The sequence below is a fragment of the Pipra filicauda genome, unplaced genomic scaffold (genome assembly GCF_003945595.2).
Source record: "Pipra filicauda isolate LSUMZ 115617 unplaced genomic scaffold, ASM394559v2 scaffold50_size3627746_pilon, whole genome shotgun sequence".
Classification (NCBI taxonomy): Eukaryota; Metazoa; Chordata; class Aves; order Passeriformes; family Pipridae; genus Pipra; species Pipra filicauda.
The window spans coordinates 1,105,522-1,131,091 of record NW_024104654.1 but is presented as its reverse complement, the minus strand read 5'-3'; the positions used below and the strand labels follow the sequence as shown (position 1 = coordinate 1,131,091).

Below are 25,570 nucleotides of genomic sequence, written 5' to 3'. Positions count from 1 at the left end.
TTTCCCTCTCTACCAATTGCCAACACATGTATGTACATGCATATGTGCCCAAACATTTGAGCTATTCACTGCAGTCATCCCTAAAGGAACTGCTTTGCAGGATGCTATGGATGATGCAGGCAAAAGCCAAAAGATTAAAACTGAAACAAAATTTGTTCAAACTAAAAATGCAAGAGAAATTGGAATGTTTCAAAATGAAATCAGGAGCTATAGGTGCTAATAGAAGAAAACGGAAGGAAATGAGAGAAGCATAGTCCTTTTAATGTAAAATGTTTTGGATTCTTCTTGAATGTAAATGATGTATTAAAATTAATTCTCAATTCTAAACATTCATATAGTCTTCCAGATGGTGATTGTTTTCAGTTGTTTCAAATCAATTTTGAGAGGCTTTAATACCCTCTTGGACACCATCAAGTGTTAAGTGACAAGGACAGTCTGACAGTAAAAAGAACCCTATTGTTTTTCCTGAAAAATTACTTCCCTGCTATGTTGCCAAATGCATTGAAATCTGAAATTCTTTGCTAGACAAGTTGAAGAAATGCCTTAAAAATAATATTTATCCAAGACAGTGAGTTAAGCAAATAGAGCATTGTTCAAGAAGTGTAACTTGATTCATGTAATTTATAATTTTTGGCTTTATATCTGTGCAGTTTAACATGTTGTCAGGTGAGTTTTTTTCATAAAATGCTTCTATTTATTAGTGGAATTAACTTACTAATTTGCTGTTTTCTAAGACATCATCATTCACTCCCCTAGGCTGAAGCTGTACATGAAGAACAAGATATACCAGTCCATGAGGATGACCTTTCAGGGTCTACAAATGAACTTCCTGGAGCATTTGAATGCAGTGATAGTCTTAGTCTGGATATGACAGAAACTGAAGAGAAAGTTGGCAGGCTGGAACAGTTTGCTAGGTACTTGTATATGCTATTATTCATGCAAGTTCTTTTACACTGTACAACAAAAGTGGTAACAAGGTGATGGTTAATGGAATGACTGTTCTGGCCACAGGAGTTATAAAATTCTCATGATTTTGGAGCAATGAGAAGACAATGCCCTAATTACCTGCATAATTATCACACAACTGAAAAAAAAACCAAAATCAAACCCAAGCTTGTGCTTCTAGGAAAAACAAATTTATGATGCAGTTAGTCATTATGTATGTAATATATTTAATCAAAATAAAAAGAAGGATTTTTAAAGATTTACAGTAATGGAGATGTGACTTAACTACCTGTTCAACAGATCAGGCAGGTATTCATCCTTCTGATTTCTCATGAAAGGAAGTCTGAGTGTTGTCAAAGATCTCAACTATATACTCTTAAGGCTGCTGGTGGGTGTGACTAGACCTCAGTATATGTTATAGGCATCAGGATTTTTTCCATGACATATCTATCACATTTTGGATGTTGAGTTAGACTGCAATTAGCCTGTATTTAAGGAGATGAGAGGGGGAGAGGGGAACAAGGGGGGGAGAGGAGATGAGAGGAAACTTCACTCCTGTGAAGTTTCAGCCTTCTTCCTCCAAATGACGGTACAATAAAACAATTTAGGTGTTCTGGGATGGAGGAAAATAGATGACAATGGCCTGAAAATAGGGATTCTGATTTGGAGTTTTCCTCATTGTAACCAACATCTTGTCAACCTTCAAAAGTAATTTGAAAGTTCATGAATATTTTTAGAAAGGTGATATAATTGGTCCTGTGATTATATGTCTCTGTTATAGCATAGTTTATCTGCCACCTTCTTGGTATTCTCCTTTTATCACCTTTTTTTTTTAATCCTTCAGTTTTGGAGATGTTGACCGAAACACCTCCCCTCCTCCCTCACCATTTTTTTCTGCCATCCTGGCTGCATTTCAGCCAGCAGCATGTGATGATGCAGAAGAAGCCTGGCGTAGCCATATCAACCAGCTCATGTGCGACTCTGATGGTTCCTGTGCAGTTTATACATTTCATGTGTTCTCTTCCCTGTTTAAGGTGAGAAAACAAGTTTAAGATACAAAATCAAAATGTTTAAACTGTGTGTGGCAATTAGTAGTTCTTGAAAACAGTACCAGTAATGAACTACTAGATAGTAATTTTGCATACTGTGGAATTGGCATACTACATTTTCATGCAGAACTGTCTTCTATGACCTGTTTTGTCATAAAAAGAGTATATATCTCATACTTCCAAGTTTGGAGGTAACATTATAGAATATGGATCCACTTTAAAGAGTGTTTTCTTCAGTACTTTACAAATAGTCTGAAACAATAAATGCAAGAGACAAGGAAATAACCTTTTTAATCTCAAAGTATTGTTAATCTGTTCTTTTATCTCCAACTCTTGAAATCTGCACATGCCCCTGTGAAATGTTTTGTACCTACTCATCTGAATAGAAATATCCAGCTGCCATCATATAACATAAATTCCAGAGATTGAGTCTGAAGACTACAAATACATTTCTCCTTTCTAAAACTGTATGCTTGCAAAGATAACAATCTTGCAAAAAGATAATGAGAAAAAAGGAGTCAAATGCACAAGATGTTCTAAGAGTGACTGTCTGGTTTTACCCATAATTAGTTTTAAAGCCTTTTTAATGGTTTCTCCTGCAGCTGCAGGATGTTTAGCATGCTCCAGCAGCATACATAGCAGCCAGGTAATTTTGTGCAGAGTTTAAGTACCCATGATCTCAGAGTATGCGACTGAATGAACAATGAACAATTAATACAATTATTACACTGTTAATTAATGTACAGTTGCAAGATATTTTGATATCTCTAAGATTGTCCTTATAAGAAAGAAGTATCATACACTAAGAATCTCTTCATCATGTTTCCTCTATGCTCCACTGGAGTTGAATGTCTTTACTAGCTGCACATTGTCCTCCTTTAAACATTACACCACTGTAAATATGAGTGTTTTATAAGCATTCTTTTAAACACTGATAAATAATCATTTGGAAGGAATAAAACCCACTGCTGACTTTCATGTTAGTCCTATGTTTCTTCATGATGTCAGCTTTTCTGCCCTTACCTCAGTCCTAGAGGTTAATTGCCCTGTTTAAGTGTTCTGAGAGTTATTTGTTCCTTTTTCTTCTCTTTGAAGAAGTGAAAAGGAACTGGTGTCACACTTCTGAAGACTAAACAAATAATACTGCGTAATGAAAGACCTAAACATTACTTGAAGAGTACCTGTTTAACTTGAAATCCTAGTATGCACACACTACATTTGCTCTTGTGCTTGCCCTGTATTCAGAATCTTCCCTATTCATTTTCTTCACTTGATATTGGAAGAGAAAGAAAAACGTGTTAATAATATCAACAAGCCACCATTTTTAGCTGGGGTCACAGCTGTATTTTTAGTTTATAAAAATAGCTTTGTTCTTCTTTTCAGGGCTAAAACATAGGAGTACTATTTTCCCATATTTTTTTTGTAAGATCTCAGCTTGTCTGGAACTGTATTGTGTTTGCATCATCAAACTTTGCTACTCATTCACTAGCTTTGACTTGTGACCCTCACCAACAGGAAGTTTCAGAAACAAGCCCAGTGTGTGCTAGGCTTGCAAAATATTTAACTGTGAAACAAAATCCTTGTTTGGAGGAGCTTGTCAACTAAATACTTGGTGAAGTGAAAGAACTGCATTTTCCAGGGCACCTACATTTCAGTCTGCATCAAGTTAATGGTATCTTGGATGTTTGCCCACAACACGCTAAACTTGTTTAAAATTCCTGAAATTATTGAAGTACTTTTCCTGTAAACAAGTCATAGGTCAGAGATCTCTGGATTATCTTTGCAGCTGCCTCTTTGTATTGCCTTAAATTAAATGTCTTCCAGCAGACCAGACAGTTCCAAGTAGACTGGAGATCTAGCAAGCAGTTTCCACAATTGAGACCTTCTGTTATGGAAAGTCCTCTTCCCAGAAGAGGAAACCTGAGGTTAAGAAGAAAACTATCTGAGAATATTTTGTTATTATTTACATAGACACAAAGCACAGCGACTGAATGCAGGCGTATACCTATTCATGATATGCTGGCAGTTGGCATTATTATTCACAGTAATCCCCTTTCCTAGAATATTTTATGAATATTCAGACTTTGCTTGATAGATTTCCACCCCTGTAATCTGTAATCTTCCACCCCAGAAGGACATAGCTGAGATGATAATTTACTATAGAACTGTTAGTCCATGTAATTGCAAAACAAATATATTTGAAATACTATACATAGATAGCAAAGTACAGACCCTCAAAATTTCACATGAAATACTTTAAAACACTGTTCAAGACCATTATCATCATAGCTGTAGATTGATTGTTGCTTTTATGAATATCTGAAAAGGACAGGAGAAAGGAAAGAATATTATGTCTTGAATCTAAATAGTAGACTGGTCAGCTTTTGATGAAGCCATGACTTAAATTATTTTTATGCTGAGGAAATTATTTTTATAAATAATGCTGTGTTCTGTGAGTTCTCAAAGATATTTGTTATGGCTCCTATACCTCTTTACCCAGTATTATAACTGTCATAGCATTAATTTCCCTAATCTGCAAAGATGTAAAAGATCTAGCAAGATCTGTTCTCACCTGCTTTTTCATAGATGTCTCATTGCTACCTGTACACAGATGCCCTTTCTGGAAGCAATAAGGCAAAAGGAGGCATGAAACACATTAGTCTTTTCAGTAGCATCTGTTAGTAGCTGTTTCTCTCCATTGTGATTCCTTGGCCTTCCTCTTAATTATTTCTAGATTACTTCTTGATATTTGTCCTTTCTCTTGCTAGTTTATTTGGCATCTCCCTCTCTGATAATTCTGCCTACATCACCATACTACTTTTGATATCCGAGATAGCAATTCAGTGCAGTTTCATTTTTTGTGGTACTTTTTTTGCACGAGTATTTGCCCAAATGAAATATTTATGATATAGCCAGTTGTATGTTGTAATTTATATTTCTATCTTTTAGTGGTATAGAATGTGCTTATGCCTTCATTTTTTTTCCTAAAGGAATCGCTACCTCTCATTATCTTCTTTCTCCATTAAGTTATTTCTAAGGGGCTCTTTCATGCAAATTCTGAATGCATTGAAATTATTTGTATTATTTCTGTAATCTGTCTCCTTCACTGCCTCAGATTTATAAACTCAATTACTCAGAAGGGCATTGCAGCACCTAAACAGGCTACCCAGAGCCTTGAGAAAGCTCTGAGCTTGGAGGTTTCAGGACTCAGCTAGTCAAAAGCATGGCTGACACGATCTGGGGTCAGCAATAGTTCCACTTTCAGTTGAAGGTTGGATCAGATGTTCTCCACAGGTCCCTTTCAAAGAGTGTTTCTTGGATTCTCTTTTGTAATCTGTTTTACCAAATTTCCTTTCATTTCTATGTTCTGAGATATCTCTTTTCTCTTGGTTAGTATCAAATGTAGATCTCTTTCCTTTGCCAAAAGGGTTATCAGCAACAGTTTCACTAAGACTTGGACTGACTCTTTTCAGTAAATCTCCAACTGTCACCAAGCCCCATGATTCAGATGATTCTGATAGTTGCTTATAAAAATAATCATTTATCTGGTTAAACCCTTGCCTCTACTACAGACTCAGTGCAACAGAGAATCTGTACCATGTGCCAAGTGAGGTGTATAGCACTTTGTTTCTGTGTTGAAGTGAGGTGGTAGAAACACATAGTAAGAGCAGTATCAGTCTATCTGATCTTGACTGTGTTCTGATGGGCAGTTCAGATGCTTTCAAGAGAGATTCACAAATTATGAAATTGGTCAGTAGAGGAACTTTGACCATTTTATAAATCACTGATAGTGCACAGTCTATGTACAATGTGAGGGCTTATCTAGCATTTTTTAAAAAGTCATTCAATCCAACAGCTTCCATTATCAATAAAGTCTGAATTCAACTCACCTGATTTTAGATACTTAACTTCAGTGCACCAGTGCAGGAGCAGTAACAGGCATCTGTTATCTGTGTCTATCATCCAGATTGGTATTTGGGAAGTGCTCCTCTTCAGTGAGGCATGCTTATGATAGTATGGGTCCTAACTTACATTCCTCAGAAAAATGCCTATGGTAACTTCGAATGAATCAAATAGACATGTTGCATACTTTTATTTTTAAAAATGCTTTTATGTTACTCCCACCTGCTGAGCACTAGGATTCACTGAGATATATTTGGGCAGTGAAACCTGCTGTGTATTTATCAATATCATTATTTCAGTTCCTGCAAGATTAATACATTATTTTTATTTATTATTCACTTCATATATTAGTCACTGAAAAGCATTAGAATGTTTCTGGAAGGCTAGACTGGTTTAGAACTCAAAACACCAAAAAAATCTGAGAAGAACAATTCCCGGATGCAATGCAGTATTTCTAGAGTACTCCCAAGAAGCAGTGAAGTTTTACTAAGAAGTTTTTTCCCACAGGGAAAAACAAACGTTTTTTTCTGATTTTTCCATGCTACTGTTTGGCATTAGAACGTCCATTATGTTATGTGATTAGCCACTTGACATGGAATATTAACAAAACAATGCCTGGAATGGACAGATAAAGTAATGTGCTGATCAACTCTGTTAACTCTGCATAGACAAGGAAAAAACGCTACCTGTGGGTAAAAGGCTTTATAAAGTTTGATTCATCTGTACAAGAAAGAATGTATTTCAGTAGTAGATTGTGATGAACTCTGTAATTAGTTTCACAGCTGCCCAGCTGTACACTGTCTCCAATATAATAACTATTAGTCAGTATCCTAGAGCAGACATTCAGTTCTCCACAGGGAGATAGTCTCTTTTGTACATTATTGTGCAAAGAATAACAACCAAGCCATTCGTTTACAGAGGAAAGAAGCTCATAGTTGAGTAAATAATACAATAAACTGTATTTTGCTTTCCAGAATATTCAGAAAAGATTCTGCTTCCTAACCTGTGATGCAGCTAGTTACTTGGGAGATAACCTGCGAGGAATAGGCTCCAAGTTTGTGAGGTCTTCTCAGATGTTAACATCATGTTCAGAATGTCCCACCCTTTTTGTAGATGCAGAAACAGTGAGTATATTCCTTTCAAAAGGCATGTGCTTCATTGCAGTGTGTTATTTTACTGGCTGCTTCACTTTTGAGCAACTCCTGAACAGATATGTCAAAAGGAACTCACCCCTCCTATCTATATGTTTTATCTCCTGTTCTGAACCATATTTCCATTTATCTTCCACATTATTTTATTAGGTAAGTACTGACAGATGAGTAATATAAAATCATAGAATCATAGATAGTTATGATGGGTTGAGACTGTGTGTCAAAACCCAATATAAAACAGGTGCCTACTGGACCCATAGGGAAGTCCTCTGCAAATCCATTAAACACAGAACAAAATTTCAATTCCACATTATCATAGGTGCAACTTTTGCTATTCACTTTTCAACTTACTATTCTATTTATTTAGGGTTTTGCATAAATATAAATATTTTTCAGTATTAGTATCTGTAAATCTAAGTGTTCTTTTGCAATATCTTTACTATACTTTCTACTATGCTAATATTTTTGTTCTTTTATAGTAACATTTACTAGACCTTTTGATTTCATTTCTCCAGCTGCTCTCTTGTGGCCTTCTTGAAAAGCTGAAGTTCAGTGTTTTAGAGCTGCAGGAGTATCTGGACACATATAACAACAGGAAAGAGGCAACACTCTCGGTATGCTGAATTATGTTATGTTCTTGGTTTTGTATGTTTGTATACTTATGCTATGTCAGGGAACTGCACATCCACTCACATCTATTTAGACTAACATTCAGTACAAAAACATGTTTCAGATACTGGATTTATGGAAAGTTTCCTCCTGAACATATGGACCAGAACTAAAAAAATAGCTATTGTATCCCCTAATATTAGAAACATTGGTATCTTTAATATTCCTAGTCTCTCTCCTGTTCATTCATTAATTAATTTTCTTAGTTTATGCAACTGAAATAGTAATAGAAATCACGACTACACTTTTTAAATTACAGTCAAAGCAAATTGTTGCAGTCTGTGGTAATAAAAATTGCAATTGCAAACTTTTGTTTACATGCTGTGCTTTGAAACTAAAATACTGCTTATCTTTCTTTGAATCAAATAGTAGGTCTTATTCATATCTTCTTTAATTTCTCTCTCAAAACAGTGGCTTGCAAACTGCAAAGCAACGTTTGCTGGAGGCTCACGAGATGGAGTTATTACCTGCCAGCCAGGGGACTCAGAAGAGAAGGTAATGAATGGCCAGTATTATTTCTCTCTTGTAAAGTGACATGTGTGATATATCTTGTCCTGGAACCCACAGGAGCCTGCTGTACTTCCTCCTTGACTCTGTGCTGGGCTTGGGCATAATCCAGTTTTTACACTTGAGGCTTGAAGTTATTGTTGCTGCCTCAGTTCTGGCCATAGGAAATGGGAAATACTCAGAGGAGGTACTTCTGCCTTCCTCATCTAGACAAGGAAGCAAAGCTAACCCTGCCTGGGTAGGGTGTGCTCTCCCTTTTAGAAAGATGTTGCAGGAGCAGTTTTCCACAGTGGAGTGTCTCTGAAAATCATTCCTGGTGTACTGTCCTTCTATATTACTCCCATTTTATCTACAGCTGTTACAGACTCAAGTCTGCTCAACAGCAAGACTTGCCTGGTTGAAATACACTTAGATTAGTAGTTATGAAATATGACTGTGAAATGGCCAGTGAAATGATTTATGCTGTAGATAAGTATTTAGAGCTAAGGCAAAATATCTCTTTATCAATTTTTAACAAAAAATTCATACACCCATGTATGTGAATATTTGTTTGTTTGTTTATATTTGTTGGTTCCAGTTAAGAAATCTATATTTCAGAAATCACTACCATCAGCAGTCATTACCGTTATTTGATATACTAAGTATAGGAAACAGATGATATCTTGGTGATGTATAATGAATTGAGAAATGTTATTTTATGTAGTTTTTTCCTTTTGGAGAAAAAAGAATGAAGGGATAGGGAAAAGAGGGGTCTGAAGAAAATTAGCCAAGACCAGGAAGCAGCAACAACATGTAAAGAAAAGTGATATATCCTCTTTCCATGTATTTTAACTTATAAAAGATAATTATGACATTTTCAGAATACAGACTTGCCTGTTGTAACCATGTTTTTCAAATACCTTCTTTTGTTCTTATGTTGGTTTCAGTTTGTCTGTCTTCTTCTCCAGTAAACTTTATTTTCTTCTGTCTTTATCTTAACCTCTCTTTCCCATCTCTATGTATTTGAACTTCCTTGATTTTTATTTTTTTTATGCCATTTCCCAAGAATCCTGAATCCTTACCGCACCTGCATTTTGGCTTCTTTGACCTTATTAGCAAATCTAATTTGCTAATAAATCCTATGGCTGCAATCACCGGCAGTGGAAAAACTGTTCAATCTTCCTCCCCCCTGCTAAGCATTGGCACCAGCAGAAGTTAGACACCTTCCAATGCATTTAAATAAGATACTGTCTGTTCTGTAATTGTAATGGTGTACAGGGAAGTTAAAAGGGAACTATTCTCAAATCTAAAAAAGAGAGACCTGGAATACATGCTACTACCTCTCCTGCAAGCACATCGGGAGAGGGTGATAGAGTATTCATCATTATTGGAATATGAATGGGCATTCTCTTCCCTCTGATGCACAATACCCTGAACAGTGACTTCAGACTCCAGTGTTACATATCTTGCTGGAGACAGCTTAATTTATCCTCTACATCCCTCTTTTGGAAACCCATAAAATCACACACATTTTTTCTTTTTTGAAAAAGTAGAGGAGAAAGAATGCTGAGGAGAAGGAACAAACTGTGAACTGACCTCATATATCTGGCCTAAACACATCTAAAAGTCAGTAAATGTCATACTCCACTTGTGTGGGTTTTTTTAACTAGGCATTCTCTTTTGTAGAATTGTGTGTTTTGTGAAGCCAGAGTTAATATTTATACTGCTTATCAGACAGACTGAAAAGAAGGGTTTCTCATTCCTTCAGGAGTTCCTGGTTTCTCCCCAGCATTATTCCTTCAGCCCAAAATACATTATTCTTTGGAATTTGAGAGGATGGTAGGTCTTTGATCAGCAGGCATATTTCTTTTCTTCCCCTACTCATTAACATGTCAATTGAAGCAGCTTTTCCCAAAGGAACTATCTGTTTATTCAATGAAAGTGTAATGGGAGGAAGAGGCCAGAGAAACTGAGGAAATGTGATTAGGAAGGGACAAGGAAAAATTAATCACAGAGTGGCAAGTATTTGTTTTCTTATCTTTTCTCTCCACTTCTCCCTCGACATGAAAGGCTAAAGAATCAAATAATTGTAGGGGGGGGAAAAATCTGTCTTGCAGTTGTAGTCACAAGGGGACCTGCCTAAACTCTTAAACTCATTGAGGTTTAGTCTAGAGCCTGAAAGTCTTCCGAAAACTTCTGGCCTAAAAAAAAAATTGCATAGCTAAGCACACAACCAGGCCACTTCTGGAAAAGGTTCAGAAGTAATTGTAAGGAAGAAAAAGCAACACATTACTCTACAGAAGGTAGAAAGCTTGAGATTAAAATAGTCCCTTCTACAGATGAGACAGACATGAGACCAAATTCAGCATTATCACAAGTAGTTGCATCACAAAGGGCTGCTGATGCTGGTAAGTGATTTGGCACCAGTTTCTCTAATCAGATCTTATTTCAAAATAATTGCATATGATTTGTTGACCGTTGTTGCTGTTACTGAAAACGGGCAAAGGCAAAAATTGCTTATTCTGGCATTAAAGAAGCTTGAAATAGAAGTTTTCTAGGTCAGCTGCTAGAGCTAGCAACTTGTATGAAATTTGGGTAAAAGTTTAATGTTCCAGAATGTCTTTCCCCTGCTTATTATTGCAATATATTAGATGATTTGGATGTGTGTGATTTTTAAGCTTTGATGCTACTTTGAAAAACAGAGTGTCAGTGACATAGGAATCAATTTATGGAGAAAGATAACTGCACCTACTATTGTGCTATCTGTCCAGGTGTAACAGTCTTAGATAAGTACAGTTATTCGTACATACTTCAGCCTTATTAAGCAGGGATTTTTTTAATCTAGTCAAAAACTGCGTTTGTTTGTTTCTTTGTTTGCTTTTTTGGAAAAGAGATACTGGAAGATCTTCTTTTTCTTGTCAATTAACACTGCTAATCAAATAAGTATTTATCTCCTAATGAGATGTTCTGTTTACTCTAGAAGTCCAAAGTCAGTATATATATAATATATATATATATAATATATAATGGCCAGTCTTCGCGAGCGAAGATTTTGGGAAAGGTCATTAACCCTTCCAGCCTGCGCAGTGGATTTTTAGGTGAGACACAGCGTGCGCTGAACTGAACCCACCCTTTAGTCCTGAGGTTCATCTGCCGGGGCCGAGCAAAGCTTGGACAGTGGCAGTGAGGTCCCCAGGATGTAGGTTTGTTTAGAGTGACCTTCTCTTAGGTGGATTGCCTACCAAGGCTGACGAGCTCCACCTGCCCAGGGGGCTGGGAATCGAACCCAGGTCGCAGCAGTGAGAGTCAGGCACTCCAACCACTAGACCACCAGAGGCCCCTAAAGTCAGTATACACCTTTCTCAAACCTTCCTCATCCCAAAGTTCACCACAAACTAATGGATGTGGGCTTTGCGAACTCAAACTGTTAATGGATATTTAAAACATCCTGTAATCCATAAAAATTTGCTCCAAAAAGTCAGAATGTACCTGTTGTTATGAGTTTCCCTGGGGCTAAAGGTTCAATCACTCTAAGCCACCAATAAGACTGGAGGTGTACCTCTTGGCACCATAGTCATCTGGAGTGAGTTAGATACAGTACAGCTCAAGACACAGTGAGTCCATTGTTCAGCTATAAATTCTTAATAATCAATAATCAATTATTGACTACTGTTTGACAGTTCCATGGATTGACAATGAGGTGAAATGGGCCAAGGTAGGTTGCTTTTCCAAAGGAGGAACACAGCTGCTTATTGATTTCTCCAGATAGAATAGTTTCTGTTATCCTTCAAGTCCAGTGGATATTTAAGAATGCACAGCATATGCTGTTCTATCTCTGATATATATACAAGTTTGTGTATATACTCAGTTTCCTAGATCATGAGAAAAGGTTCTGTCTGCTGACATGCCAAGTCAAATAGGATAACCTAAGAAAATGCACTTGCAGTTTGGACACTTGGTCACAGTAGTTACTTTAATATGCTGGCACTCTTGTGCCAATAAATGACTGAAGACTGTGTTGCCATCAAAGTGTTAATGTCTTAAGGAATAATTATGTAACTGTCTTTTCCTTTCAGTATCTAAAAATGATTCCTTGAAAAAGCAAGAAGATCTGTGATCTAAAAATTAGTGTTTTGCTCTATTCCTGGTCTGCTAACAGTACAAAACAGCAATTCTAGGAATAAAAAACTAAATCAAAGCATTGCTGCTAAGGAATGTGTCCTTCTTAGATGCTGCATTTACTAGCTGCATAAAGAACTGTGCAAATGATCCAAATACTCTAAACATTTGGTATTTTCAGCTGCCAAAACCATTATTTCTGTAAAGTCTATCAACTAATCTACAACACTTCCCTTACTATAGGGATTAAACTGTAAAGGCTGTGAGCATTCCTCCTGAGCCCTTGCTGCTGGGTTTTTCCTTGCCCATTTTTTGGCCTGCCTGGATTTGGAAGTAGTACAGAGGAGACATTTGAAAAACTCAAGCCAGCACACCTGTGAATTTACTGGAACACAGTGATCTGTCTGCTCTTGTCCTCTTCTTATCTTGAATTTAGCTTCATAAAGCTTCATTTACGTGAACTGCATGGAAGCCAAGATAGAAAGAGGTTTTTTTGAAGAGTACTAAGTAGGAGTAAAAACTATTCAAGCAATGTTAAAGGCATAAAATTAAACATCATAAGACCTTAAAGCTTAGTTTGTCATGATTTTACAGAAAAGCATTTGGGACAATACTTTTCATATACCTTTTAATAATAAGGCCAATGGAAAGAAGACAGGCTGAAACACTTTGTTAGGCTCCTCAAAGTTAGCATTATTTCATATTTCTTGTTTTCTGCCTTTGTATGGATGGTAAGGTAAATAATTTTAATAAGAATTCCAGATGTTTATTAACATTCTGTGCATATGCACTGACATCAGACTGTAGCTGGGCAGATGTTGTGTTTGTTACTTACAGCATTTACGTGATGACTCTGTTCATGTAAAATATGAGATTGCAATATTTACAAAATAAGGAAAACTGCATAAGATGTACACAGAGTGGAAATGTTAGCTCTTGGCAAAGAAAAGAGGAACACTTTTTTTTGGAAGAGAGTACTTAGTCCCCTAATCTTTGAAATGTTAATGTAGGTCAATTAGAATTTTTATTACTATTGCGACAGGACTTACACTGACATTTTAGTAGCTCCAGAATTACAAACCAGTGAATCATTACTGATGAGAGGAAGGAACAAAAGCTGTCTCAACTTGTGGCATTGCCATGTAGTTAAACAAAACTGGCATTTTCCATGGATTTTTTTCCTTATGATAGTCATAATTTAAAAGTTATATGCAAAATGTTTCCCCTGTAATGTGCCAAGTAATAGGCCCAGCAGTCACAAAGCTTACCCTGCAAATTTCCTTAGATCTATTAAGTCCAAAAAATAGAAGTTTTTATAAATAAGAAATTTTTTACAAATACCAAAGGTCAGTTTTATTCATGACTTGAAAACCCTTCCTAATTTTTTTAGTACTTTGCAATATGAGCTCTTTTTAATAAAAAAGAAAGAAAATTTAAATAAATAAAAGTATTATTTCAAGAGTTTTGTAGCACAATTTCACTGTAAGTTCCTGAGCTATTTAGTGGGATACGTTCAAACTAATAAATCTGAAGATCTAACTGAGGATATTTAGACTGGAATTTACAATTAGAATTAAAGCTTGATTTTATTAAGAATGCTGTGCATGTTGTATGTGATATTTCCAACCAATTATCAGGTTGAGGCAAGCATTGCTAATACTGCTGACAAGTTATGCTATTACAGATGGGCTGTGCTTCCTATTGCATGCATTACACTGACATTATACTTTCTTTCCTTTCCTTTTCTCCTGTGCCATGCTTGCTGTGTAGCAAATGGAATCTCTTGCAGTAAGTTGAAGTTCTTTCATATTTTTTGTCCATCTATAGATGGACTAATACACCCCAATCTTACTGTTTTACTTCTAAGCATGCTTTCCTTTTTTGTTATAGTTTTCCTATAGAATACGTGGTTCTAAATGCAGTGACAAAAATAATTTACTAACGTGTTTTGTGAAATCTGAAAATATCGTGCTAAAATTCTGGCACCTTCATAATGCTGTTTCAAATGGTCATTTACATACATTTTTAAAAATCAAGCCTTTGAATGGATGTAATATGCCGGATTGGAAAACAACATTTTTTTCTTACTTTAAATTAATAATTTTCATTTTTTCCTAATGGAAAACTACAATTTATAGTTGGCAGTTATGTTTCAAACGGGTTTTGTTTATATGTTGATGAACAGTTTCACCACTGTTGGTTTCAAATACTTGTTCAGGAAGAACAAAAATTGAGCTGCTTGATACGGTAACTAAATGTTGAGTGAGTCAAACTAGAATCATCAATTTGACCTTAGTTTGTCTTCATTCAGGTTAGCAACCAGAAGGGTGAAACTGAATTATTGTTCTCCAAGGACTGAAAAAACCCAGGTGTTACATGCCAAGCTATCATGAGATTATTTTTTTTTAACAATGTGTCCTGGTTTTCAATTAATTTTTAACTCCCTGACAACTTCAAGTGTACATGGATGTAACTGCTATGTAATGTTGCTAGGTCTCCAAAATTTGAATAGAATGAATTTGATCTCTGATGGAGAACCTGAGGCTGTGTCCCTACCTGTAAACTAAACAGGATGAGGGAGGAAGTGTGTGTCCCTGGGCTGGCACTCAGGGTGAGCAGTTAGCACTTCCCTAGCTGGGCCACCAGCCAGCCCCTGACATGCCGGAGCACATTTCAAGGAAAGACAGAAGCCAGGACGTTATATCTAAACAGTCAGTCTTTATTTTGGGAGGAGAATGGTTAGCCACACAAATGCAAACTTGGCAGTGCTCTGTGCCCTCAGTTACAGAGAATGGCCTCTGGGCAGGTTTATTTCACTCACTGGCAGTGTCCCTCAGGCCCTATCTCTTTGTTCTCTTGGCCACTGATAGGTTTTGTCCCTGTCCACAAGCCAGTTCTGTCCTAGCACATCTGTTCCACTCCACTTTTTTTCTCACCATGAATCTGCTGGGCCCTCTTTCAGCTCCTGTGGGTCTTTGTTGTATCAGATCTGGTGGGATCATAGAATGGTTTGAGTTGGAAGGCACTTAAAAGATCACATAGTTCCAATCCCTCTGCCATGGGCAGGGACATCTTCCACTAGACCAGGTAGCTCAAAGCTCCATTCAACCTGGCCTTGAACACTACCTGAGATGGGTACCTGGTGACCTCCTCACTCTGATGAACAAAGCTGCAATTTGCTTTTGACCTCAGCCTTTTCTGGCTGATACAGAAATTTTGGGAACTGAAATGCAAAGGCTATGGTTATAATTTTGGCTTGTTAATAAAAAACATGGCACTTAAATATTGAACCATATGTAAATAAACACCTCAGTCAAATCAACATTTAAAATGTTCTTAAAGAACTTTATTAGAATTTGTGCTGGCATTTGCACAGACCTCAGTTCATCAAAGAGTTGTAGTACATGCTGGTAGCTAAGCATATAAGAAGTGCTTTAAAGAAGCAAAGTCATTAATAGCTTCTTCTTTTCTACCATGTTTGGCATGAAACTTTGCTCTAGTTGCTCCAAACAGATGGAAAGAGCATTGAGCCCATCCTTGATCACTCTGTCTGTAACAGCAGACAAATCAAATATGGTTTGAAACCTGTAAAGCTTTCCTGCCAAAGAGTCAGTACAAGGTCAGGACTTGTACTTGCAGATTTTTCACTTCCTTCATAATTTGCCAAAGATTAAATGTTCCTCCCTTCTTCAGCATGATCCAGCTGTGGAACTATGAGATTCCCCTTCCTAATACACACAAGAATACTGGGACCACAACCATGTTAACTTGACTCTTCGATGTGTCTGACACCCTTTGTGTTGTGCTGCACATTACACTGGAAGAAACAAGTGAATATTCATAGAGCAGTATCTACATAATCTGGGATAATACATCATAGAAGCCAAATATCCTCTTACACATTAAACTCCATCCATCTGTTGTATAGTTTCTTTAAGATGGTGGAAAATCCATGAGCAGAGTTTTAAGTTCCAGAGCTGGCCTTTCCTCCTTCTCACTCCTAGCTGGATTTATTGCTACTCTTCCTCTCTCATCAGAGAAGCAGGCAGGAGCTTTGACCCTCTTGGACAAGTATTTTATGGCTTCTCTCTTGGATTTCCATCCCTGAGAAGAGGTCTTCGTCCATATCTCAAGTTTTAGAGTTTCATGTTCTAGGCAGCAAAGTCACTTCCTCTGTATTCTGCCTCTGCTTTCCAGCTGCAAACTGGAGACAGTGAAGCTAACAAATATGTTTTAAGACTGATGCTGACATGTGCTACATGAGAGCTAGTCATCATAATTTTGATTTTCAATGTCATATTTGACTTACCTGCAGAAGAAAAATCATTACTTATTTTCTGAAATAGTATAGGATCATACTTCAGTGAAATAATGGTTTTTAAGAACAGAACTATATCCATGTGTTTTGTTAGTTATCCAAAATTACCTAAACTCACTAATATTTATTAATTATTTCTTCTCCTACAAATCTTTCCTTAGCAATTGGAACTCTGTCAGAGATTATATAAACTGCACTTCCAGCTGCTGTTGCTTTTTCAGTCCTACTGTAAACTTATTGGACAAGTGCACGAAGTGAGTTCCATGCCAGAGGTATGTAACAAATTACAAAGTCTTATACTGAAAATTCCACTTTATTTTCATGTTCTTATTTTTCCTTCTATGAACTTAGCACCAAAGATTACACTATTTCACTATTATGTCTGCAGGCATACATAATCAGCTTAGTACATTAATGTCATGTCTTTCTAATTCTGTTATGTTTACAAGCTTTTTTCTTCAAATATTTTTGACACAGCACACTCTCACTTTTGACCCAAATAGCCTTTTGTTTTTAGATAAATCTATGTATCCTACTTTAAAAAAAATGTCACAAGAACAATACTGTTTGTCAGCTTTATTTTCAGCAATTGCTTAAAATATGAAATACTTTGAAATACCTTTGAGGTGATAACTTTAAGTTGAATGATCATAATTTAAGGAAAGACTTAACTTGCCATTCCATATGTATTTTTCTCTTAGTAAGGTTTATGTATTTTAAACTATTGAGTAGAATAAGTTACTGTATTTTGCTTTGTGAAGTAAAATTTGAAGCTATGTATTTATGACAGATTTTAGTAGTTTAGAGATGGTCTATAAATGGAAATGGTTTGGTTTATGTGCTGGAGTAGTACAAAGAATTTGAATGCTTACTGTATCTTAAGGAACTATTCTGAAGGCTGGCTCAGAATGTGACTGGGCTGTTCACTTTTAAGAGAAGACAGGACAGTAGGCATCTAGCCCACTACTACTAGAATAGTCTTAAGTTTTAGAATATTTTGTGTTCCTTATAATTGATTTCTGTAACTGTATTACACAGTTATGACTTTGTGGGATTTTTATAAATAATGCAGCCTGTGGAACTGGGGAACAATTGTATGAGGAGCTGTTTCACCATGAAATTTGCATATTTTGCTGGAGCCATAGGCTATTATTTAAAGGAGGTTCCGTTGTTAGTACATGTGACACTGGTTATTTTTAGCATGTGTGAGCATGAAGAAGTAGATCCTTAGAAATTAATTAACTTATTAATTATTTATTAATCTTGTTGCATATTAACTTTTCAGCCTGACAAAGGGTTATACAATTCCTGTCCATCTGTTAATCATATCGGATCCTGCATATGTTTTGTAAATAACATCTTCCAGGAGAAGTATGATTTCTTAAAGTTTTCTGCTATGATATGAAAAAAATTGGAAGAGGTGAAGAATAAAAGCTTGTTTAGATGTGCTCTTGCATTGTAGCAAGCCAAAACTACAGCATAAGGTTAAAGGAAGCACAAAGTTTAAAGATCTGTAGTTTGTGTTTTCCCCATAAAATGTACAGAGATCAAGAAATGTCCTTGTGTTAAAATGAGGTCTTTTCCATGTGTGCATTCAATGTAGTAGTAAGAACATACTTGAAATATCTACTCCTTTTGGGGCCTATGGAAAATGAAAATACCCATCTCTCATCTTTCTCCTTGGAACAGCTGTTAAATATGTCAAGAGAACTGAGTGAACTGAAGAAAAATCTGAAGGATGCTACTGCTGCAATCGCAGCTGAGCCTCTGACAACAGAATCTGAGCCCTCATTCAATTCTACTGAAGCAGCTATTCAGTCCATGCTGGAGTGCTTGAAGAACAATGAACTTGTTAAAGCCATCCGACAAATAAGAGAATGCAGGCAAGTTTTGCTACATGGTTCACGTTAGACTTTCATGTTATTAGAAAATTATGCATTTATTATCATCCTAAATTTATACTAAATGTAATGCACTGATTCAGCATAGTTAATTAATATGTTTCAACAAGGTACATGGGGGCATTGATATTAACTTTTGCAGGGGTGTGTCACCAGTAGCTATCAAACATGTATGCTTGCTACTATTAAGATGTTTAATTACATTGTGTAGATCAAAAGTCCTGTGAGGCTTTTAAGAATCTTTTTATAGAGGTAATTCCTTACAGGTGCATGTCCTGACATCAGCTAACGTTCAGTCCAGTTTCACTTCCACTTATTTGAATGAGTTCTCTTAAGCATTTTTTTAGATGATAGGAATTGGGCTTTTATGTGATTTCAGTGCCTGATACCAGAGGCTGACTAACAGTAGTGTAAAACAGTGAGTTGCTTTTGTTTTATAAGCGCGTGCAAGTCCATTCTCCTTTTAGAGATCTCTATCACATAGCTTCTGTCTGTGTTGATAAACCCATAGTGATACACATGTTCTTTTCCTGTTTCATTGCAGGATTTTGTGGCCCAATGATATCTTTGGAAGTAGCTCTGACGATGAAGTCCAGACACTGCTGAACATTTACTTCCGCCACCAAACCTTGGGCCAGACAGGCACCTATGCACTGGTGGGCTCCAACCAGAGCCTGACTGAAATCTGTACCAAATTAATGGAACTGAACATAGAGATCCGCGACATGATTCGCAGAGCTCAGAGTTACCGGGTCATCAATACTTTTCTTCCAGACTCCAGCGTTTCTGGCACAAGTCTCTGACAGGACCCTTGTGTCCTCTTTCAAGCTGGGAATGCTGCCCTGTGGGAGTGAGGTGGCTCAATGTCTTCTCAGCCTTACAAAGGTTTGGTCAAACTGTACTCGCTCTTGTTACATTTAGGATTTCTTCTAAAAAGCGATGGGCTGAACTTCAAATGTGTAGCAATACTGTAAGGACAGAGGTAGCATAGAGCACCCAGGAAAACATCCTCTGTTCTGTGTTGCACAAAAATCAGTTAGCATTTCACTGAGCAACTGCAACTCACTACTGAAGAAGTGACTTCCATTGCATACCAAAGCCTATTACATGAACAATACTTCCTTTATAGCAAATTAATTTTAGGTTGGTAAAAGTGCAATGTTTCCTTCACAAAATAGTATTTTTTGTTAAAAAAAAAAAAAAAACAAAACAAACCCTTGTACATTTTTTCCTTTTTTCTCTTATTTAGTTGAGTGAAAGATGGGCAGAATGAAGCTGGCCACGGAATCTTGCAAACTTGTTGGTCAAAAGCTGAGAGCCTGTGTATATGAAACAAATTGTAAATGGACTACAGTTTAATGTACACTGTAATTTGAATATGATTACTGTATCTTAAAACAACAAGCTGCTATGAAGTACATTTCCTAATGTTACTAGGCTACTGTCTCTGAAGGTACTGGATCATATTGCAGAGGTCTGTTCTTAGGCCCCCCCAAGGATCATGAATGGTCTTGGTAGATTTTTTTTTTTTTTTAAGGACCTTGGCTGCTTTTTACTAGAAGGTTGCTTTTATGAATATATTTATACTATTAAAGGATGGTTGATCTAATTTAACTTGCCATTTTATAGGAGAAAGTCCCATCACAGAGTCAAATCTTTTTGATTTGATTGTTAAGCATGCATATTTTTATTTAATATAAATTTTGAGTATAAAAAGTGAAAATATTAACGTGAAATGCAAGTTCTCATGTTAAGTTTCTTTAAAGAGATGTCTTATTTTATTTGTAATGTATATATAAAAGTCATAACTATATGGTTTTTTTCTTACATTTAACTGCTGTCCAGTGTTAAATGTATGCATGTAAATCTGTTGCACACCTGAGATACTTTTATTCTGACTGTGTAACTTATTCACACTGTAAATACACTTACCGTTTTTGTGAAGTAACTTTGAAATTTGGATTAGTACATCCATTTAACTAAAACATAAAAGTCATATATAATCACAACAGAGTATGTGCTTGTTGTGAAATTATGTTCTTGTCTAAATCCATACTGTTGCAGAGGGTATCCATGATCAGCAGCCCCCAAAAGACACCTTTCTCACCGTTTATGCCAAAACCATTCACTGTACTGACAGAAAACAGCCAGAAATATAAGGATTTTTTTTGTCAGGCTGTAGTTACAACTCAACTTTGAAAAGCACAGTGACAAAAGCAGTTTCATTAATCTTCCACTGACAGTGAAGACCTTCAGAAGTTCCTTCCTCCCTGAAGTATCCTGATTCTTCACAGATACATACAAAATAACCCATGATGTAACCATCTAGCTTTTTAGCATCATTTCTAAACTTTAGGTAGAGGAGAAATCAGACTATTCCCAACAAAGCCTCGCTAATATCCTAAGACAGCATGAACTGCAACAATACTCCACTGTGCTTCTACCACACCAGTACTTTAAACAGGATTCTTCTGGTTCACTGCATTTTGTCTCCCTGAAAGCACATTCAGGTACTTTCTTCAGTTATATTTAAGCCACCTACCCTGGAGACACCTTACATGACTGGGAAGCTTCTGAGGCATGAGCCTGTGTTTAAACCAGGAGCACTGGGACTTGTTCTACTACTCTGGAGACTCATCAAGTCTAGACAATTTGTTACACTCCCTCACAGATGCTCCCACTCAAGAGGTTTTTCCCTTGTTATCTTACAGACATAGTCTTCCAGCAGATAGTCTTTGATTATCAAACAGCTGTGATTTTTTTGAATATACATTTGACAGAGGCAGTGGGAAGACACACCAGACTTTACACTCCAGAACATTTGCATGTTCCATCCTAGTTCAGTTTGAGTGACTGAAGGAAAAACTTGCTCTTGCAGCTTTAAATCTTAACACTCCTTCAAGGCAGACTAAAAACAAAGTCTACTTTTTTCAGGAAATCAAATAGGTTTTTTCCTTCCAGATATATTTTCCTCTTTCATCTACACAAGATGAAACTAAGGGGTAAGGGGTATCAAACTAGTGCAAACTTTTCTTCAACTTTATTTACAGCATATATACAGTGAAGTTACATACTTTATAAATAATACAAATGTCTTTGTCCATTATCCAATGCCAGGTCAAAAGCCTTAAGTCAAAACACTGCAAAAGACTGACAAAGTGCAAAGCACAAAACAGAAGAGGGTACACAGATCAGACAATGTATTTGAAGCTGTAAGTGTTATCACAGGATAGCCTCTTCCCTTTGCAGCGGCCACAAAGTTCTTGGCGATGTGGTCTCTTGAGATCAATGTGTCTTTTCTTCTGAGGGCAGGAGCAACGAGTCCTTGAACAGATCTTAAGAAACAAGACATGTTATTGGAAGTGGATTAAAGGTCTTACTTCATGCCTGTGCTAACAGACTGACATTTAGTTTTCCTTAATCATAGTAACACATTTGGACTGATAGACTTAAGAGCTCTTGTGGTAAAAACCCTGCGGAATTAAGCTGTAAGAACCTTCTCACCTAGAAGAACAAAACCCTACCCTATCTGTCGGGAGCCATAATACTGTATGATCAGAAAATTGTTCATGTAAGCCATCCACAGGAGGAGGGAGGCGTACCCATCACACTTTTTCCAAATACCATTTCCTAGTATTTTGATGAAATCAAGTTTTTCTTCCAGATAAAGTCAATATCAAGTTCAACAACTGTTAACTATTAGAGCATATAACAACTGCATCCTGCCATATGTTAACTTACCTGGCACTGGATTGCTTCCACTCGATAAGGATTGAAACCCTTTTGGCATTTTCGACACAGCTGCTTGAAGTACACCTGAAAAGAAGGCAAGTTTTCAGTTACTGTAGCAACTTATTCAAGGTGTTAAGTACAGGTACCTAAATTTGCACCAAAACACCAGATCTGGTGCCATTCTTACAAGTTTCAGGAACAAAAGAAAATGACTTTGTTAACTACCTTGTTGCTTCCAGAAATGCACCACACATAAGCACTCTCCCATCTGGTCTTGCAGTCTTTGCAGTGGAAATAGCCATACTTCTGCTCCAAGAACTGCAGAGACAGAGTATACTGAGCATCCTCCAGCACCTTGAGAACATCCAGCTCAGCTCCCTTGTTATACTCCCTGAGGGTGGGGAGACACTGAAACAGGCTGCCCATAAAAGTCATGGACGCCCCATTGCTGGAAGCGTTCAAAGCCATGTTGGATGAGGCTCTGAACAACATGATCTAGTGGGTGGCATCCCTGCCCACGGCAAGGGGGCTGGAACTGGGTAATCTTTAAGGCCCTTCCAACCCAAACCGTTTTGTGGTCCTATGATACACCCCTGTGGGTTTTCAGAGGCTGGAGGCTCTCTGCTGCTGCTGGGGAGACAAAGCCTGTCCGGGGACCACCGTGCTGCTCAAGAGGGGATTTCTGGCCCCCCTTCTTCAGGGTTGGCCCCCCGTGGGCAGCGCCAAGCCCTATCTCCGCGCACCTGGAAAGTCGCTTGCTGCCCGGGAGCCGCGTTCTCCTTCCGCCGCGTCCCCGTCGGCTCCCGGCGCGGCGGCAGCGCAGCCCCCGCCGGGCCCTTCTCCTGCTTCTCTCTGCTGTCCGCCGCCGTGGGTGTCTCCTGGGCCGGCGCTACCGACGGCGCTGCCTTCTTCGGGGACGCCCTGGCCTCGGGCAGCGCGAAGGGGCGGCGGTCGGGCGCGGGCGAGTAGACGGCGAGGCGCCCCGGGGCGCGTAGGGCGGCGGAACCGAAGGCGCGGGCGGGCGGCAGCGTGCGTGGCCCCAGCGAGCACTGCACGGCCTTGTCGGCCCGCAGGCTCACCTGCACCGCAGCCTCCTTCGTGCTGGCCCGGCGCGGCAGCGGCGCCAGCCCGGGGCTCACCTGCGAGAGCAGCGCCTGCAGCTGCGCCCGCCGGTAGCTGTCCAGGTACTCGGAGGGCAGCGGCGTGAGGGGCCCCCCGAGGAACGGGCTGATGCCGCCGCTCTTGCTCTGCTTCCAGCTAGGCTGCTTAGCCGACGGGTCCTGGCCGCGGCCGGGCGCGGGGCTGCCCCTGAAGCCCTGGTACGTGCTGAAGGGGGAACAGACAAAGCTCTCCATAATCATAGCCCTAGAAAGGTTAGGCCTGCCCGTTGTCCTGTCCCGCCTTTATCTTATCTGGGGAGCTAATGGTTGCTAATTGATAGGGAAATTGGGATCAGCTGGGGGAGGGAGGGCTGATGGCAAGGCTTGTCTTGCCCTGTAATGATGAATAGATGTAATTCAGCCATAGCTGGGGCAACCATGGCCTTCATAGTGAAGGAAAGCCTGCTCGCTTTCAGCTCATTCTGATCATCGTCTTAAAAGAAGAAAAACGGGGTTTGGGAAACTGACAAAGCCCAGATTAACTGGGTGTCCCACAGAGAGCTGAGGAGAGGATGCAGGAAATTGCATCTCTGAGAAGTCTTTACCGGTATTAAGAGGTCTGAGTATCCCCATTGTTCCATTACTCGGGTATTAGCTACCTGGAGCTTTTCTATCAACTGAACTGCTTTAGGAAAAGATAAGACTATACTTGTGTATAAAAACTGAAGTAAGGGGAAACAGTTATACTGGGAACAGTGGCTTAATACCTGTGTAAGTAAATAAGTGTTAGTTAATACAACCACTTACACATTAGACTCCATAATTACATCAATTTAGTTCAATTCTAAGGTAATATAGTTAAAATCATATAATTCAATCATCCAAACTCTGTATGGAGCCTTTAAGGACTGGAGAATCCTCAAATCCCTGGAACTGCTGTGATGTGAAATACTTTCTTTGTATGATTCCTCACCATCTTTATAAATGCATTGCTTTATAAACTTCAAGGGGCCAGCAAGAGAGGGGCTATAGAAGAGCTGGTAGGGATGATGTCTTTAAATGTTCACAGTGCATTTGAGAAAGACCATTCAAGTGTCTGAAATAAATCAGTAAGTAACAGCATTTTTATAGGACAGAAAGAGGTTAAGACTCAGGAAACACATTCATCATAATTAAAAGGAAAATGTCTCAAGGCTCCACATTGTGCTTGGGCTTTCAAAGCGCTGTTGGTATTAACTCAAAGCAAAAAGAGAGTATCAAGATGGCCAAGTTAAAACTTAATGACTGCACTGTGGCTGCAAAAAGAGTAAATTGTTAGGGTGCACTGGGAAGGGGAATGGAGATTAAATTGGAAACTACACTCTGTCATTCAGAGCAAAGGTTTGGTTTCCTCTAAAATGCTTTGGGAAGAACCAGTTACTGCAACTCCCCACAACACTACAAGTTTACAAGTTAAAATTGTTGGAAGGAGAAGGGATATGGAAAATTATTGTATGACAAGAACCCGAAGAAAGTGACAGATGAGTAAACAGATGATGTTATAAAACTGTGTAAAATAAGGACTGGTATAGAGAGGTAGGAAGAAACCCTACCTCTGAGACCAGCATAGATGAACATCCAGCTAAAATAAAGACGGCTAACTCAAAGTTGGTGACAAGAATGTTACAGCCAGCTTGAAGTTATTGCATGGACTCACTGATGAAGCTAAGAGACAAAATGGAAATGGACCTGTATGTGGAGGATAACATTCTCTACTGTAACATCAACAACCATGACGATAATTTCACGTGTCAAGGCCTACAAAAACACCTGAAAAGCTAAGGTTTGCACAGGCCATGACACTCCGTGATGGCACTGCCACATACGGTGAGCCCCCCGGAGCCTTTTCCTGGGAGGTCGGTGTTAGCTGCTGTTGCACAGCAGGATGGGTCCTGTCAGCCTTGGATGTGGTATTTCATTTCTCGCGTCTCTAGGACGCTGAGTGAAGCTGCTGTCTGCCACCCTAGCTCAGGACACGCTCCCTTTGTGTGCTGTGCGGAGCCAGCCCCTGAGGGACGTCGCTCACCATCAGTCCCCTGAGGGACCACGCGTCCCCCGCGCCCCGTCCTGCCCGTGCCCCGCCGTGCGGGAGAGGCGGGGCCGGTTCGCCGCCTCCTTCCCGTGAGGTGGATGCGGAGGGGGGCGGGAGCGGCGGATG

At 38.6% G+C, this 25,570-nt stretch overlaps 2 protein-coding genes across 9 annotated transcripts in view; one reads left to right on the top strand and one right to left on the bottom strand.

Moving 5' to 3' along the window:
• The window catches only part of FRY (FRY microtubule binding protein), a 207,861-nt gene extending 187,307 nt beyond the window's left edge, over window positions 1-20,554 (top strand). For all 7 annotated transcript variants that reach the window (XM_039386873.1, XM_027728918.2, XM_027728919.2 and 4 more), the window contains 9 exons: window positions 757-914; window positions 1,790-1,979; window positions 6,872-7,021; window positions 7,564-7,662; window positions 8,129-8,212; window positions 14,093-14,110; window positions 16,802-16,912; window positions 18,330-18,523; window positions 19,086-20,554. In XM_039386873.1, the coding sequence (XP_039242807.1) occupies window positions 757-914; window positions 1,790-1,979; window positions 6,872-7,021; window positions 7,564-7,662; window positions 8,129-8,212; window positions 14,093-14,110; window positions 16,802-16,912; window positions 18,330-18,523; window positions 19,086-19,344 (1,263 nt within the window). In that variant the 3' untranslated portion in view covers window positions 19,345-20,554. The remainder of the gene's footprint in view (window positions 1-756; window positions 915-1,789; window positions 1,980-6,871; window positions 7,022-7,563; window positions 7,663-8,128; window positions 8,213-14,092; window positions 14,111-16,801; window positions 16,913-18,329; window positions 18,524-19,085) is intronic.
• Window positions 20,555-21,551: 997 nt separating this feature from the next.
• On the bottom strand, window positions 21,552-23,979 carry ZAR1L (zygote arrest 1 like). 2 transcript variants are annotated; one of them, XM_027728950.2, is made up of 4 exons: window positions 23,017-23,979; window positions 22,499-22,591; window positions 22,283-22,357; window positions 21,552-21,876 (listed from the first exon to the last, which is right to left on the bottom strand). In XM_027728950.2, the coding sequence occupies exons 1-4, from the start codon at window positions 23,632-23,634 to the stop codon at window positions 21,733-21,735; spliced, it is 930 nt and encodes a 309-aa protein (XP_027584751.1). In that variant the 5' UTR covers window positions 23,635-23,979; the 3' UTR covers window positions 21,552-21,732. The 2 variants fall into 2 exon arrangements, with proteins under 2 accessions (XP_027584751.1, XP_027584752.1); XM_027728951.2 differs by lacking the exon at window positions 22,499-22,591.
• Between the last annotated feature and the right edge of the window lie 1,591 nt (window positions 23,980-25,570).